Below are 13996 nucleotides of genomic sequence, written 5' to 3' on the forward strand. Positions count from 1 at the left end.
TCCGGGAAGCGCCCTGCTCCTCCCCACCTCCTCCCGGGCGAGGCGGGGAGCGGGGGGGCTCGGGGAGAGGCCGCCGGTTCGCCCTGCCGTGACTCGGTGTTGCTGTCTCGGTTGCAGAGCTGCTGCTGGCCTGGGTGCCCCCCCCCCTCCCTGCCCGCTGCCCCGGTCCACTCCTCCTCCTCCTCCTCTTCCTTCTCCCGGGGAAGAGGCAGGGATGCCTTCGGATGGGTCTGGAAGCGCAGGCAGGGAAGGGAAAACGGAAGGTTTTGCAATGTCAGGATGAAAAATCTTCATCATCGCGACCAGTGTGAGAGCGAGCCCACGGCTCCGTGAGCCCAGACCGCGTCCTCCCCGGCTCCCTTCCCGGGAACCCCCAAACTTGCGCTCTGGCCTGCTGCTGCAGAACAGAGTTCATCCCCTCGGCACTGATTTATTGAGGGGAAAACGCCGTGCAGGGTGATGTTCTGCTGGGAAAAGTCACTACGTGGCTTTTGGTATTAAATGGGTGCCTTACGCTGCATTACACCTCCCAAGTTTTTCCCCAGTGCATTAAAAATACATTAGCTGAATAAACTACAGTTCGTTGTTCTTCAAGTTCTCTTCTAGTTTTCATTTGTCTGCCGCTCGCAGCTGAATTTCAAAATGTATTTACCATTTATATAGTGTTTTGCCTTTGCGTTTTTGCGTGAATGAGTTTGGGCTTGTGGTTTTGGTTTCTGTGGGCTCTGTAGTTTTGTTGATATTCACATACAGCGCAGTGGCTCTCCTTTCCGGGTGGTTTTTCCCTCCGTTTGTTTTTGTTAATTTCATATATCCCGCCTGCCCTCGTTCTCGGTGCCGGTTCAGTCTCTGGATGCCCGGACATGCTGTTCACTGTCCTAAATTTTTGTTTTGCTGAAGAGAAGTAGTTGAACTGATGCAAGGGATATTTGACCCAGAGGGAAACTGAGGCATGGGGGGACTTTGAGGTCTGTCTTTCCCCCTGTCCCCCAAGTTCAGGTGCAGCAGGACTCTATATCGAGTGTGGACTTGTCCTGTGTGATGGGCTGTGGCCAAAGCGGTGCTCTCAAACAGTATTTCTGTGGCTGTGGTACCCCTCAGAGCTGCCTGCGCCGTGCCGGGTGTGTGAGGGGCACCCCCTCGGCTGTGCCAGGCTCAGGACGGGTGTTTGACATAACGAAGTCATTTTTGTGCTGTTTCCTCATCCCCTCGTGTCTGTATTGACACTTTCTGTTTACATTTGAACACTAAAGTATTTAGCTTTTTTGCTGTCAGTTCTTTGATGCATAAACTAATTGTGCTGCTCTTTGAATAATAATTATTATTATTCATTTCTAGAGTGAGAGGACAAGGTAATAGGGGCAACTTTACCTTGGTTGTTACCCAACACTGTTTGTTGTTTAAGTTCAAAATGATAAACAGGTGAATGATCCTTCTCAAAACACGCCAGCAGCCAGTATTTCACAGTAACGAATCTGTTGATTTTTACAAATCGCGTCCTTTATGATCACAACCCACCCCAGCAGCTGCTGCGCTCTGTCTCTGAGCTCCTGCTGCTGCCCCAGGTTATAACCCCGACCAATGTGACTATTGGAACTGGTTGGTGTTGAGTTGCTGTCTCTCGATTCTTGGTTTCTTCCCTCTTTTTTAGAAAGAGTAGCAGGGGGTGAGGAGGGAGAGCAGCATTCTGGCTCCAAAAAGAGGAGAGGACTTGATCCCTCTTGGCCGCGCCTTTGGGGCTGCAGCTCAGGCCCATGTGGCATTTCCATGAATGCTCCTCAGCGGCAACTGAGGTCCTGCCTTTTGCCACATACTATTTTGCTGCTTCGGTGCTGATCCACCGCCTTGTGCCAGCTGGGAGCTGGAAGTTCACCGCTTGTCTTTTTCTTGTGGACGGATTTCTTGTAGCAGGCAGCTAGGAACGCTTTAGATGAATCGATGCTAAAACATGGTAGCCTCATGAGTTTATCTGGATCTGAATTAAAGTAGCATCCCCTGTCTGAAAGCCAAACATGGTGTTTATTTCAGAGTGCTAATATGTGAAATTTTAGGTGATGTGTTTGTCTGATCTCTCCTTGTCCCCTGCATGCACATACAAAGCCTGGCTAGGATCCCCTGAGTAAGAGTATGGAGACTGAAAGTAAAGTCTGCTGTAAGTGTATATATTTTTTTACGGAACTGGAGCTTTTCCCTAGAAAATGCAATTTGTACAGATTCACTATTCTGTCTTCCAAAATATTCAGCCATTTAGATATTGGGGGAGAAATGCAGTGGCCTGAAAGTGCACGATAACTGTTCTCTTTCTCTCCAACAAGATATTTGACCAAGTCCTTTCTTCCTATCACTTTAATAAAAACCAGAGGGGAAATCATCTCGAGGGTCCGTCGTGCATGAAAGAAATACTTTGCACCAGAAAATGTTTTGGTGACAAATAAACATCCTCCGTGCCTGTGAGCTGACGCCTCGCTCCTGCGATATCACCTTCACCCTGAGACTCCTTGGCTTTACTGGGAATCTCTGCGGATGAAAAGGATTCGCTTCTGCGCCTTGCGTTGCAGGGGAAACCCTAAATAATACTGTATCCTGCAGGGATTTAGTCCTTAAATACCTCATGAAGTCTTTTTTGAGTAGAAAGAGACTATTTCTGTAAGTCTGGGGGGAGCATAGAGAGAGTGGCAATGTTTTACGGGGGCTTTATGCCGGTTGTCTTGTGTAACGTGTTTCCCGTTGTGTGGATGAGGCTGGACTTTCAGAGCACTTTCCTCTTTTTCCCAAGGAAAAAAAAACTTGAGAGGAATGGTTTGTGACTTGGCGTTTCTTTCCACTTAGCTTTTCACAATGTGAGAGACTTAATGCTAAATTTAAGTCTCTATAGGAAAGAGAAACATTCAAAATACAGCCTCAAAATCATCGCATTAGCAGAGTAGGATTTTTCTCAGTAGTAGCTAAATTTCATCCTGTAGTAGAGTGGAATTTTTGGTTTAAGAAACAGGCAGATTGCCATCACAGGCATGAGCTGCTCTGTTGTGGCACTCTGGCTTTTTACAGGTATTCTGGTGTGGAGCTTGGTATTTCTGTATGAGCTGGTGAGCTTTGAGCATGTGCTCTTCCGCTGTCCTTTTATTTTTATGTTTTATCACCCTTTTTCTGCTATCTCATCAGAATGGATATGTTAATGTCAAAACACATAGCTTTAAAATACGGCTGTTGGCCTGTGAGCGGCATCATATTCGGTCTCGGTTCTGTTTCACTTGCCTTTTCCCTTTGACCATAATTTGGTTACTAAAACAGCGCAGCTGGAAACTTGTCCCTTAATTCCTGGGGGCTTCAGGGAGACGAGCTGTGAGACCACAGCTGGCTAATAGTTGAGTTTACTGGGACTTCTTGATTAACAGCCCCATAATGCTAAAAGTTAGCATAGGCTAAGAATAAATGCAGCATCCATCCTCTGCAGGGTTAGAAATGGTTCCAAACCTGCTAATGGAGTTTGAGGCGCGGAGGAGAGGGGACGTTTTGGATGTTTTCTGCCAGAATTCACCAGGAAAATAGTGACACATGCCAAAAATCTCCCGTGCGAACAGGGCTTGAGCTGTCCCCATGTCAGTAATCTTATTGGTGGTATCGGCAGAGCAAGTGATTGCTATGGAGACTGAGCTATCGTTTCATCTCTTGAGGTGGTCCTTCCAGCCCAGGCCTGTTGGCGAAGCCGAGCGGGGAAAGCTTTTGTTCCTCTTGCCTGTTCCATACCTGCTCTGTAAATGAATGGAGGGCTGCAGCATCCAGAGCTGTTGGACAAGCACCTCTTGCCCATCCCGGCGTAAGCAGACTCCAAAGGCGACTCCTTCACATTTCCCCTTTTCCCCGCAGCAACATCTTCCTTTTGCAGAGAGTTTGTTTCCTCAAGTAATCGGGGAATTACGTTTCTCTTCTGATACGGAGCCCAAGGAGTGTTTTCGTAAATCAGCTACGGGTGAGACTGCATCTTTCCCTATTTGACAATAAAAGAAGCGACTCCAGAAGCAAATCTTCCCTTCGCTTGTTTGTGTGCGACTTGCTCTGCCTGTGTTTGTTAGAAGTTAGTTTGGGCCACAAAAAGCCCCTCTTCGGAGCTGCTGCCCTGGTACCAAAGCAAATGCGTCCGCCTTTGCTTGGCTGTCTGTTAGCGTCCACAGGCTGTCTGTGTGGAAATATTATTTCTTTGCCTTTTCTCCAGTAATGCTCGATGTCTTTACCGTTTCTTGAGGAATATTCGATGTTGTCTGTTGGCCGCAAGTTACCTGTGATCAGCCTCGTCTCTAACTTGTGGCAGTGCACCCTTTTGGTATTCCCTGTAGGAGCTTTTTATGGGGAGAGGGAACCGTGGAGCAGGTGGTAGATGATGAGGCCTGTCTCGTCAAGGTACTAACGAACTAGACAGAGGTAAGGGTAGCTTTGCTTCTGACACTGAGCCGGGCTCACCTGTCTTTGAATACCACTGATAGAAGAAAAGGTTACATGAGACGGTGTGTGTAGCATCCTGTGCCGCAGCATATGCTCCCACGCTCACTCTTAACCCAGGCGAGAGCTTCACTTCCCACCTACGGGGACTTTCGGCTGTCTGCCTTGCCTCCTGGCCCAGACGCCCGGCCGATGTGCAGAAACCATCGCTGTCTAGATCGTAACGGCACCCCAGCAAACCCCAAAATAACCCTCCAGTTTTATCCTCTTAGCAAAGAAGCGGAAACTGTGACCCAAAATTTCTTAGTCGTGCTTGGGTTTTATATGTAGCGTGGAGTTGGGATGTGGTTTGGGTCTCCGTTACAGTACAGATTTGTCTTGAATATTGCTATTTGAGAGCTGAAATATTTCAAAATCCTCAAATGAGGAGTTAAAGCCACAGTTGTGCCAGAGCAATCAGGCACTCCTGGAGCTGGTGGCGGTGTGTTCGTGCAAGCAGGAGCCTTGTCTTCCTCCAGCAGAACCCTTTTATCCTTCTGACCAGCGGTGGCTGGGCAAGGACTTGCCAAAGCTTGAAAAATTCCGTTACCTGTTTCCCATAGGCCTGAGCTTATTAGGGCGAAAGATACCTTTGTCATTCCTTGTACTCCCCACGGCTGCGTTCCCCGTGCAGTATAAAAACTGGAGCTTAATAACAGTATGGTGACTGGCTCCAGATAAATACGAAATGACAAGGGCTGCCTCTGTTCAGGGCAGCTCTGTCCCCCTGTGAACTTCCTAACGTTTTTCCTTTGAGCCCTGGTTGCCCTGCCCGCCTCCCCCCCCCCGGCCCACCAGCCCTTGCTCCTCGCCTTCTCCAGCAGCAAATTGACCTGATTTTTGTCGTTTTCATTGCTGTCCGGAGAGAACTGAAAATCAGCCACGAAGACAAGACTCTCCTGTGGCTAGTGGGAGCAGCCATGGAGGCTGTAGGACGGGCTGGCTGCAGGCGGAGGGCAAAAATACTTCAGTTTACATTCAGTGCGTGTTTGAAAGTTGTTTCTGCTACCATAAGTAGTTGAAACATTCATTGTGGTTTTGACGAAAAGGTCATAGATCTGCACATGATGATGCATTCACCTGCAAAAAGCTGGTTTTGCTCATTTCGGACAACAATTTTTCAGGCATTTTCTGAAGAGAACACTATGCAGTTGTTGGAGAACTTAAGAGAAGTGTCAACGTTTCGTGTTTTTTTTATCAGTTGTCATTAAAAGTGGTTGCCACTGAAGGCTTTTCAGCCAGCCTCTGGGGAGATACTATGGAATCAGACCTGTTTCCTGATAGGACTGCATGTAATTGGGTGTATTTCTCCTTTTTGTCTTCTTTCTTTCTGAAATTTGCTCCCCCTAAAAAGAAAAAAAGAACCAGCACCCCACTATCATATTAATTGGCCTGGTTTTGTGCATCTGCTGTCGGAGGCATGGGACTCATAAATCTGTGTTGTGGAAGAGGCCTTCCCTCCAGGACGGAGCTGCCTGCAGCCATGGGGAGGACCTGCCTTCGTGTCTGATTTACCTCTTCTGCGGACCAAGGTCATGCGGCTGTGAGGGCTGCCGCCTTTCCCTAGCAGAAAAATATCTTTATGATATGCTGGACAACAAAACAATGAGTGATGTCTTAAGTTTGAACCAAAAAGCAGGCCAAAACAACCCACAGCGGCTGCTCGTTGTCTAGGTAAACTGGGTGTTTCTAGACTGGGAACAGCGTTTTTCCTCTGCGTGGCAAGTGTTTGCCGAGCTCCTTCCCCGCATCCTCTTCTCTGCTCTACAGCCCCAGAAACTTTCCCCTCTCCTTCCCCGAAAAGCGAGCACTTTGCCTCCCATTGTATTCCTCCTCCTCCTCCTGCTGCGGTCGAGGGAATGCAAGTCTGGAAATGATTTTGAGCAAAAAGCTCCAAGTAAATCCTGCGCCGTGCAGGGGGAGGGGAGGGCAGGCGGCCCAGGACAGTGCAAGGTCCCCGCTGCTGCAAGGAAAACGGTTCCCTGACAGAGAAATTGGATGTTTTCTGTTGACACCTCGGGACAGGGCAGCGTTGGGGAGTGTCCTCGGCACAGTGTTGTCTCGTCCCTCCTGCCTGTGCAATGGGAAGGGTTGTCCCGTGTGTAAAAACAGATCGAAGATGAATGAGTTACGGTGATGCGAGATAAGACGAGAACTTTCTTAGGTGGATTTAATCATTTTTGGAGTAATAGTTAACCTAGAAACTGTATGCAAATATTTTTACTTTGTTTTTAACCGTGCTCCCATAGGAAGAAATGTCCAATGCTGTTGTCGAGCAGCCCTCACCTGCAGCTGCTGTCTGTTTGTGAATTGAGGGAGGCCGACAGCCAAAATCTGGGGTTTCCTCCTCTTTCTGCCGCTCCCTGAGCAGTCTCTCTCAGTGTGGAAGTGGGGAGTCTCGTGCTCTTGGATTCTCTACCTATAAAAATGGAAATGGTGATAAAACGGTTTAAGCTTCGGGTGTGTAATTAGGAATGTGGCTTTCTGTTGTTGAGAATAATTTCCCAGGGAAGGAGGATGTAAGTGCAAAATCACTTGTTTATGAGTCTCTTGCTTTCACTACTCAAGAGTGTCTACTAAAAGAGTTAGAAAATCGTTTCCCTTCCACATGTAATATTTGTAGCTTAAAAAAAGAAGAAATCCCTGAAGGAAGGTGCATGGACTTTGGTTCCTGCGGGAAGTCGGGGCAGGGGCCATCCAGCTGTTTGTGTCTCGTCCCTGCGGGATGGAGAAGCAGGCACGATGCTCCTGCTACACCCACCTAAAGGGCTGGAAATGAAACAGAAGCTTGCTGAACCTCAGCAGCTTGCTGCTGTGATTTGCTCATCTTACCCATGAGAAATAAGAAACGCAAAGTGCCCTGAAACTGCTCGGAGCGTTTAAGGATTGGGCTGGTGCGTGGTTCTTAACGTCTGCATCGGTACAGCACCGAACGCTGAAAGAAACACAGAGCGTGGTATTTATCTGGATATTTGAAAGCTAATTGTAATGGAGACATCCTGAGGAGCATACAGGATGGGATTCTACGGTGCAGTGAGAGACAAGTGTCTCCGGAGTTTCTTACGAGAATACTTAATGTAAAAAATGTAACCCCTGTCACCTCAAATTTGTCTTGTTTACTCGAGATTCGTGGGATTGGAACTCCTGGAGTCTATTCAAAAATGTGATAGTCACCCCTTATGTAATAAAAGATGGGGTTTTTTTCCTGTCTATTTTCAGTGAAGCCTAAGGAAATTGGGCACTCCAATTTCAGGGGAAGTTGGAAACCTAAATTCCTTGTGGCTGGAATGTTAAAAGTGCTGTAATCTCTAAAATGGGTATAATATTACCAGTGTACTTCACAGCACGGGAGGAATTCGAGTTTAAGTCACTGCAAAATGCTGCAGGCTCTTTAATGCTTTATGTTTCCATAGTATTTTGTCACAGAGAGCAGTTGCTTTTTAAGTTTTTTGCTAACTTCCAGATTATGGGAAAATGATGACGGTCAGAAACAATTATAACTTGTTTATTATACTCCTGGGTTTATATTTGTAGATAGTCAGCTGGAATATAATGTTTATAAATCAGTGCATCTGAAAACTTACAATTTAACTATCAGCTGCCGTGGCTGATAACAGAACCGCTAAAATCATCAGCACAATTATTCAGACTAAGCATCAATTTCTAGAATATGCAAACTGGGTTTTTTTTGTTGCAGGAGCGGCAGAAAATGTTACTGGGAGCTACAGCCAGAGCGTGTGTGTGAATTGAGCTATATGGGGAGCTAATTGATGGACCCCTCTTTTGAGAACTACTTACTCCTATTTAGGGCAGCATACGTTAACCAAGGACGGATTAGGCCAAGTAATTTTAGAAGATATACACAGACTTGGTCCATTTCTGGGAAATTCTAAATCTCCTTCTCTGTCCTCTAGGTCTTGTGCAGTTAGATGCTCGATACGTTTAAACTCTCTTGCTGCGCTGCAAGAGCTGCTGCTTTTCCTTAAGTGTAGCAAGTTTTAGTGCAGGGTATTCCTATCTTAACCCTTTAACTGAAAATAAGCGCATTTCCAATCCTCCAATTTCCAGTTTTCCCTGACAGGGGAAAGTTCAAGTTCTGCTCGGAAGAGACGGGCCTGCAAATGTCTTAAAACAGCGCAGGTTGCTTTTGATGTCATCTGAAACAGTGACGCGTACAACGGAGGCTTATTTGAAAAGAATAATTTGAATCATTTGAAATAAGGCATAATTTGAAAAGAAACGTTACTGTAGAAAACCAGCAAGGATGGCAATCTGGTAAATGAGTAGAAAATGTAAAATCCCTCAGCTCTGAGCTGCAAGGGCTGCTTTCCCCTATGAAAATGATGATGTGTCACTAATACTACATATATTAAGAACACTGATACACGGGCAAGATGGATTGCTTTTGCTCACCAGGTCTTTTCTCATTTACAAAAGTGTCGTAATCAGCAGCAGGTCTGATAGGTGCATCCTGTCACCTTTCGGAAAGCAGTCAGAGATGCTCGTATTCGGATACGCGCAAAGCTGATTTGTCGCTTTCAACTTTCAGTAAACCGAGTTGGCGGTGGGTGCCTGGTGTAGGATCCCGTTCAGTGCTGAAGAACGGCAACCGATCTATTCCTGGTCTCTTCTTGCTGCGCGTTTCAACACTTCAGAGCAAAACAACGCTCACGCTGCTCTGCTTTTCCCAGCTTATTTTCCATTATTAATTGAAAGAAAATATTTAAATGCATCTTGCCTGGTTTGGTGGCGTGCCGGCGCTGCAGAGAGCTGTGGTGTGGGTGTTCAGAGGAGGGAGGTTTGGCTTCTTTAAGGGGGTCAGTTCTGCATCCCACCAGCCTTGTATCCATGACAGCACGCTGCATCCTCAGCAGCAGCGCTCACAGCCTAAATAATTTACTCGCACCTCTTACGAGCAGAGATTAACATCAAGGGGAAATAATGTCCTATCATGCAATCTTGGCTTTGAGGGTTTTAAGGCTTTCCAGAATCCAGGAACGCTTGATTTCAGGTGTTGGTTTTGAGCACGGATAATCGACAGTGGCACTCGAGTGCCTGGATTTCTAGTTCCTGGTTGAATTCCATCTTGTCTTTTAGAACTTGCTCCTTAACACTTAAAATTGACCTGTTGCTGTTAAAAGCCCCACACTGATGCTCTTTGGGTTTTTTTTTTTTTGTTAGGTTATTGGGGTGGTTGGTGTAATAGTCCTTCTCTGTTTTTTCCTTTACAGTATGACTGCGTAAAGCAAATATGTTGTGTATCTCATCTCCTATCCATAATTGGCACAGAGTTGCCAAAAACAAGAGGTTAGTAAAACACAAGTGCTCTCCTTCTGTCCCATATCGTAGCGGGGTCCCTACAAGGTCGCAGCCATGTGGTGGTAAGGCTAACGAGGGTTATTCATAAGAGGAGTAGTGGGATGGGGTGGAAAAACGGAGGGAACGCTGGGGCTGCTCCCAGGTAGGTCTGAAGCCTTTTAATATTTTTGCTGAGGAATAGCTGTAATAAAAATCTCATCTGGGAGAGATGTGCTCCAAGCAGTGGATTTTGTTTATATTGTGGGTCAAAATGGTGTTTTAATTACATCTTGCATGGCTCTGGGTACTGCATGGAGCCCTAATTACGATGATTGTGCTAGGGTGGAAGTTGGACCTTATTCACTATTTCCCTTATTACTTCAAGCTGTCCATTAGGCATCATCTCCAAAGCTATTCCAAACAGTTTTCACTACTTGAGGGGAGTTTCATGTATAACCTTATCCTCTAACACGGTGACCATTGCCTTATAATTACAGTCAGAGAAGGATTTAGGGAATTGACTGGATCAAGTGAGTGGCAGAGGTGTACCAAAGGGTGAAAACAAAATGCACTGGGTTAAGAAATCATTGGGAGAGTGGCAAAATGTGGGAATGCCAGTTCGAAGTTTATCTGTTAAAAATAGACATTTGTCGTTGGTATGTTCAGAATCTGGGCTGTTTCCTTTTTTAAGTTTCAGCTAGGGGAAAAAAAAATAACAACACGTAACTGTTTATATTTCAAATATTTATTAGTAACATAAATATAACATGAAAACAAAACATGAAAATAAAACATACACATTGTAGTTTCTGGTTTTGGGGTTTGTTTGCTTAGAAACATGAGCACCGGATGGATTTCTGGAGGAATCCTTTCCTTAAATCCTGTCCGTTGCAGAAAGTGTGGTGAAAGCAGCTGGGAGAGGACACGGCATTCCTGCAGGTCCTCTGGCAGAGCCTGCATTGAAATGGAGATTTCCTCGATTCCCCGGCAGGATTCTTGCAGACTCTGCAAATCCCTCAATGCAGGCCCTACGGGGAAATTATAATTTCCAGCTTTCTTCCCCAGAAGATGCTTTTGTTGTTGCAAGGTTTGCCCTTCTCACCCACCCAGGGCACCTTCTTTTTTGCATAATAGATAAATCTGCTGGGATGCCGGAAAAAGAGGATGATACTGGCAAAATCGAGGCCGTTTCCTTTTTCATACGCATGCTTGTAATTCCAGTTGTTGCTAATACAATTTATCAGTGTGCCTTGAACTGTCAAAAAATGGATATTTTAGGGTTGGGGGTTTTTTTCCCCTTCTGGAGTATAAGCTGCCTGTCCTCAAACCTGGAAGAAGTCCAAAAGTCCAATTAATAGTGATGTAAAGATAAACAGGGGTTTCCACTGGGAGAGGCCCCTGTGACAGCAACTGAGCCCATCTTAGAACCTCTTACGGTGTCTAAAAGTGCAGCAGCTGTGTGTTACTGATTTAATTCTGGTTTCATGGTTTACCTTCAACTCTGGAGTTTATCCTGATATAAATGAAAATGTCTCAGTTTCGGTAAAGTCCTGAGCGTATCATCCCTCAGCAAGAGGAACTGTTAAAATCGATGGTGATTATCATAGAGGTTTTCCAAGGGTCACGGGGATGATTTGGCCATTGAAGCTGGAGACAAACAAAACCTTAACAAAACAACCGATTCTGGGAATGAGAAACTTCAGCGGGCTCTCTTAGTTTTAGCGAGTTATTTTCCCAGTTGCTTTCTTTTGCTGCTCTCTCAGGAGGTTGGTGATAAATTAACTATTGATGCTGTGAAAGAGAGTGCTGAGGAAATATTTGGTACTTCCCTCGCTGCCTTTGTTTCATGTAAATTCGCTTGCAAGTGGTTTTGGATATCCTCTGCTGGCTCTTCCCTGATCCTTTTTCAGTTTGGTTTTCCTCACTCAAAAAACCCTCATGTTTTAAAGCGTTGCTGATGTTCTTAGCAGACCCTGGTCTTCAGCGGCTTCTCACATGTTTTCATCAATGACCTTGGTAAGAGGGGAGGAAGGCTGAGAAAATTGAAGGAATAAAAGTAAACATTAATAAAACCTAAAAACCAAAAAGAAAACATTTAATTGGTGTTGGGGATATAAACTTTGTGTGCTAGGTGTAATTTGATCTTACTCTGTGGTAAGAGCATGAGATGTGGAGAGAAGAAAAGGGATTCTGTCTGGGAGGAAAAAGTGTTTGCTCAATATGAATTAAACTTTCTGAAGTGATCGTGCGACTTAAGTAGCTTCTGAAAATTCTGTTTCTCAGAATAGCCGGATCCGCTTGAACGTCATTTTTAAGGCTTGTAAGTCATCTACGTGTATTTTAGAATTGTATTTTCTTTGTCGTAAGAGTATGGGCAGGGGGAAAACAGGCAGCAAGGTGACTGAACGTTAGCAGAGTATTTAGGGACGAGACTGCCCCTGTGAGTAACTAATAAAAGCTCAGGCGCTGCTTGTTGAAGAGCTGAGAAATGTGGCCCGTGTCAGGGACGGAGAGGGTGTTTCTTGTTTGCCACCAAGGGACATCTGGGGCTGCTTTTTCAGCTGGACTCTCTTTCCGCAGTTGCGTCGTAATCCCTGAGCAGAAGCAGTAGAAAATGATGACTTGTAAAGTAGCGCTTTGATGTCTTGCCTCTCTTCACTGTCAGCAGGCAGTCTCTCCAGCACCACTGTTTTGTGAGCGGCAAGCGCTGGCTGCCTGATGAGCCGAGGATGTCCCTGGGTAACGATACCAAGATACCTATGTTTCCCATCATCCTGGGGCGCTGCACACTGCGGTTCGTTTGCGAGGTCGTTAACGGCTGTGTAAATGAAATGTAAATACTACCACTTCATACATTTGGCTTAATAACGGTTAGACCTTGCCCTGGTGTAGAAGACTGCACAGAATTTAAGACAATGGAGGATTGGAGCCTATCATGATTTTTTTTTTTTTTTTTTTTTTTTTTTTTTTTTTTTTTTTTTTTTTTTGCGTGCTTCCTTACTCATTTTCTGGTTCCACATATCCCTTGTGCTGCCTGGTCCTCTTTGCCCATAAGCCAAGTGACATTGGTCTTGTGGGAAAGGGAACAAACTTCACAAGAGAACTTAATTTTAGAAAGCTGCAGGAGAAACACTCTGGCTTGTTAGACGTGGAGCTTCAGCGAAGCTTGTAGAAACCAAATTTCACAAAAATATTTCCATGTTTTACCTTGTCTATCTTTAAATGGTGACTTAGTTCTGTTATCTTCTGAACATTTTCAAGACCTTTTCTTTCCCCAGAACAAAATGAACTACAAAATACAACAGCTTTTGCAGAATGGAGGTTCACGTGTGTGTCCGTACCTCTCGGTGCCTCAGCATCGCTATGGGTGCCAGCAGCACGTGAGCAGCATTGCGCCTAGCCAGGGAAATCTCCCTTCCCAGCTTCCTGCAGCCGCAGCTGGGCTCATCATAATAAGTATTAATTTAACCAAAAATGGCTGGTTTGCTCAGGCATCCTGACTGCAGCAAAACTTGATGCATTCTGTGCAGAGATTTTCTAGTTCTTTGTTAAAACCACAAAAAATACTTTCATCGATGTTGATACAACTGGTGTTTTAAAGGTTGTAGTTACTGTCAGAGGGAACCATGGGTATGTCACACGGAGCTGCTTTGTGCTTGAGATTTTCGATACCTGTCGCCATGATATTGCGGGTGTCAGTAAACGTGGAGTATTTATTGTCTCGAAGCAGAGATGAAACACGGTGAAGCTGAATTCTCCAGACGCAAAAGCGTTTTTGCTTTCATATCGAGGACAGCACATCAGGCACTGTGCCCTTTTAAATACCTAATGTTTTTGAAGTGAAGGGGCGGAATTGTGGATGTGGGTGGACTGGAGGCGCCGGATCCAGCCCCTCCAGAGGATGTTCTGCTGTCTTGGTCAAGCCAGCGGGTCAGCCCAGGCCAGCTAGGATTGCTTTGGTGTCAAGTTTGGGTTTTTTTTTGAAGCGTCTTTCAGCTACTGGTGAGCCTGTAAAGGAAGAAGAAGGGAAAAGCCTTTCTGCTAGATAGTCTGTTAATTTTTGGCTCAGAAAGCAAGGAGGAAGAAGAGTTTCCAATTATTTTTGTCAACCATTTTCAACCACAGCTCTGAAGCTGTTTAAGCAAGGGCTCTGAGTTGAAACGATCTTGTCCAGGCACTGCTGGAGTGGAGAGGCAGCTGGGCTGGTGGGTTTAATTATGAT

At 45.6% G+C, this 13996-nt stretch overlaps 1 protein-coding gene across 3 annotated transcripts in view; it reads left to right on the plus strand.

The window, feature by feature from the left end:
* Positions 1-13996, plus strand: part of GLTSCR1 (glioma tumor suppressor candidate region gene 1) — a 36536-nt gene that overhangs the window by 523 nt on the left and 22017 nt on the right. For 2 of the 3 annotated variants that reach the window (XM_010567122.1, XM_010567125.1), the window contains exon 2: positions 9708-9783. The exons of the other annotated variant lie outside the window; for it this stretch is intronic. In XM_010567122.1, coding sequence (XP_010565424.1) covers positions 9708-9783 — 76 coding nt within the window. The remainder of the gene's footprint in view (positions 1-9707; positions 9784-13996) is intronic. 3 annotated transcript variants of the gene reach the window in all.

The sequence above is a fragment of the Haliaeetus leucocephalus genome, unplaced genomic scaffold (genome assembly GCF_000737465.1).
Source record: "Haliaeetus leucocephalus isolate CR32 unplaced genomic scaffold, Haliaeetus_leucocephalus-4.0 Scaffold227, whole genome shotgun sequence".
NCBI classification, from domain to species: domain Eukaryota; kingdom Metazoa; phylum Chordata; class Aves; order Accipitriformes; family Accipitridae; genus Haliaeetus; species Haliaeetus leucocephalus.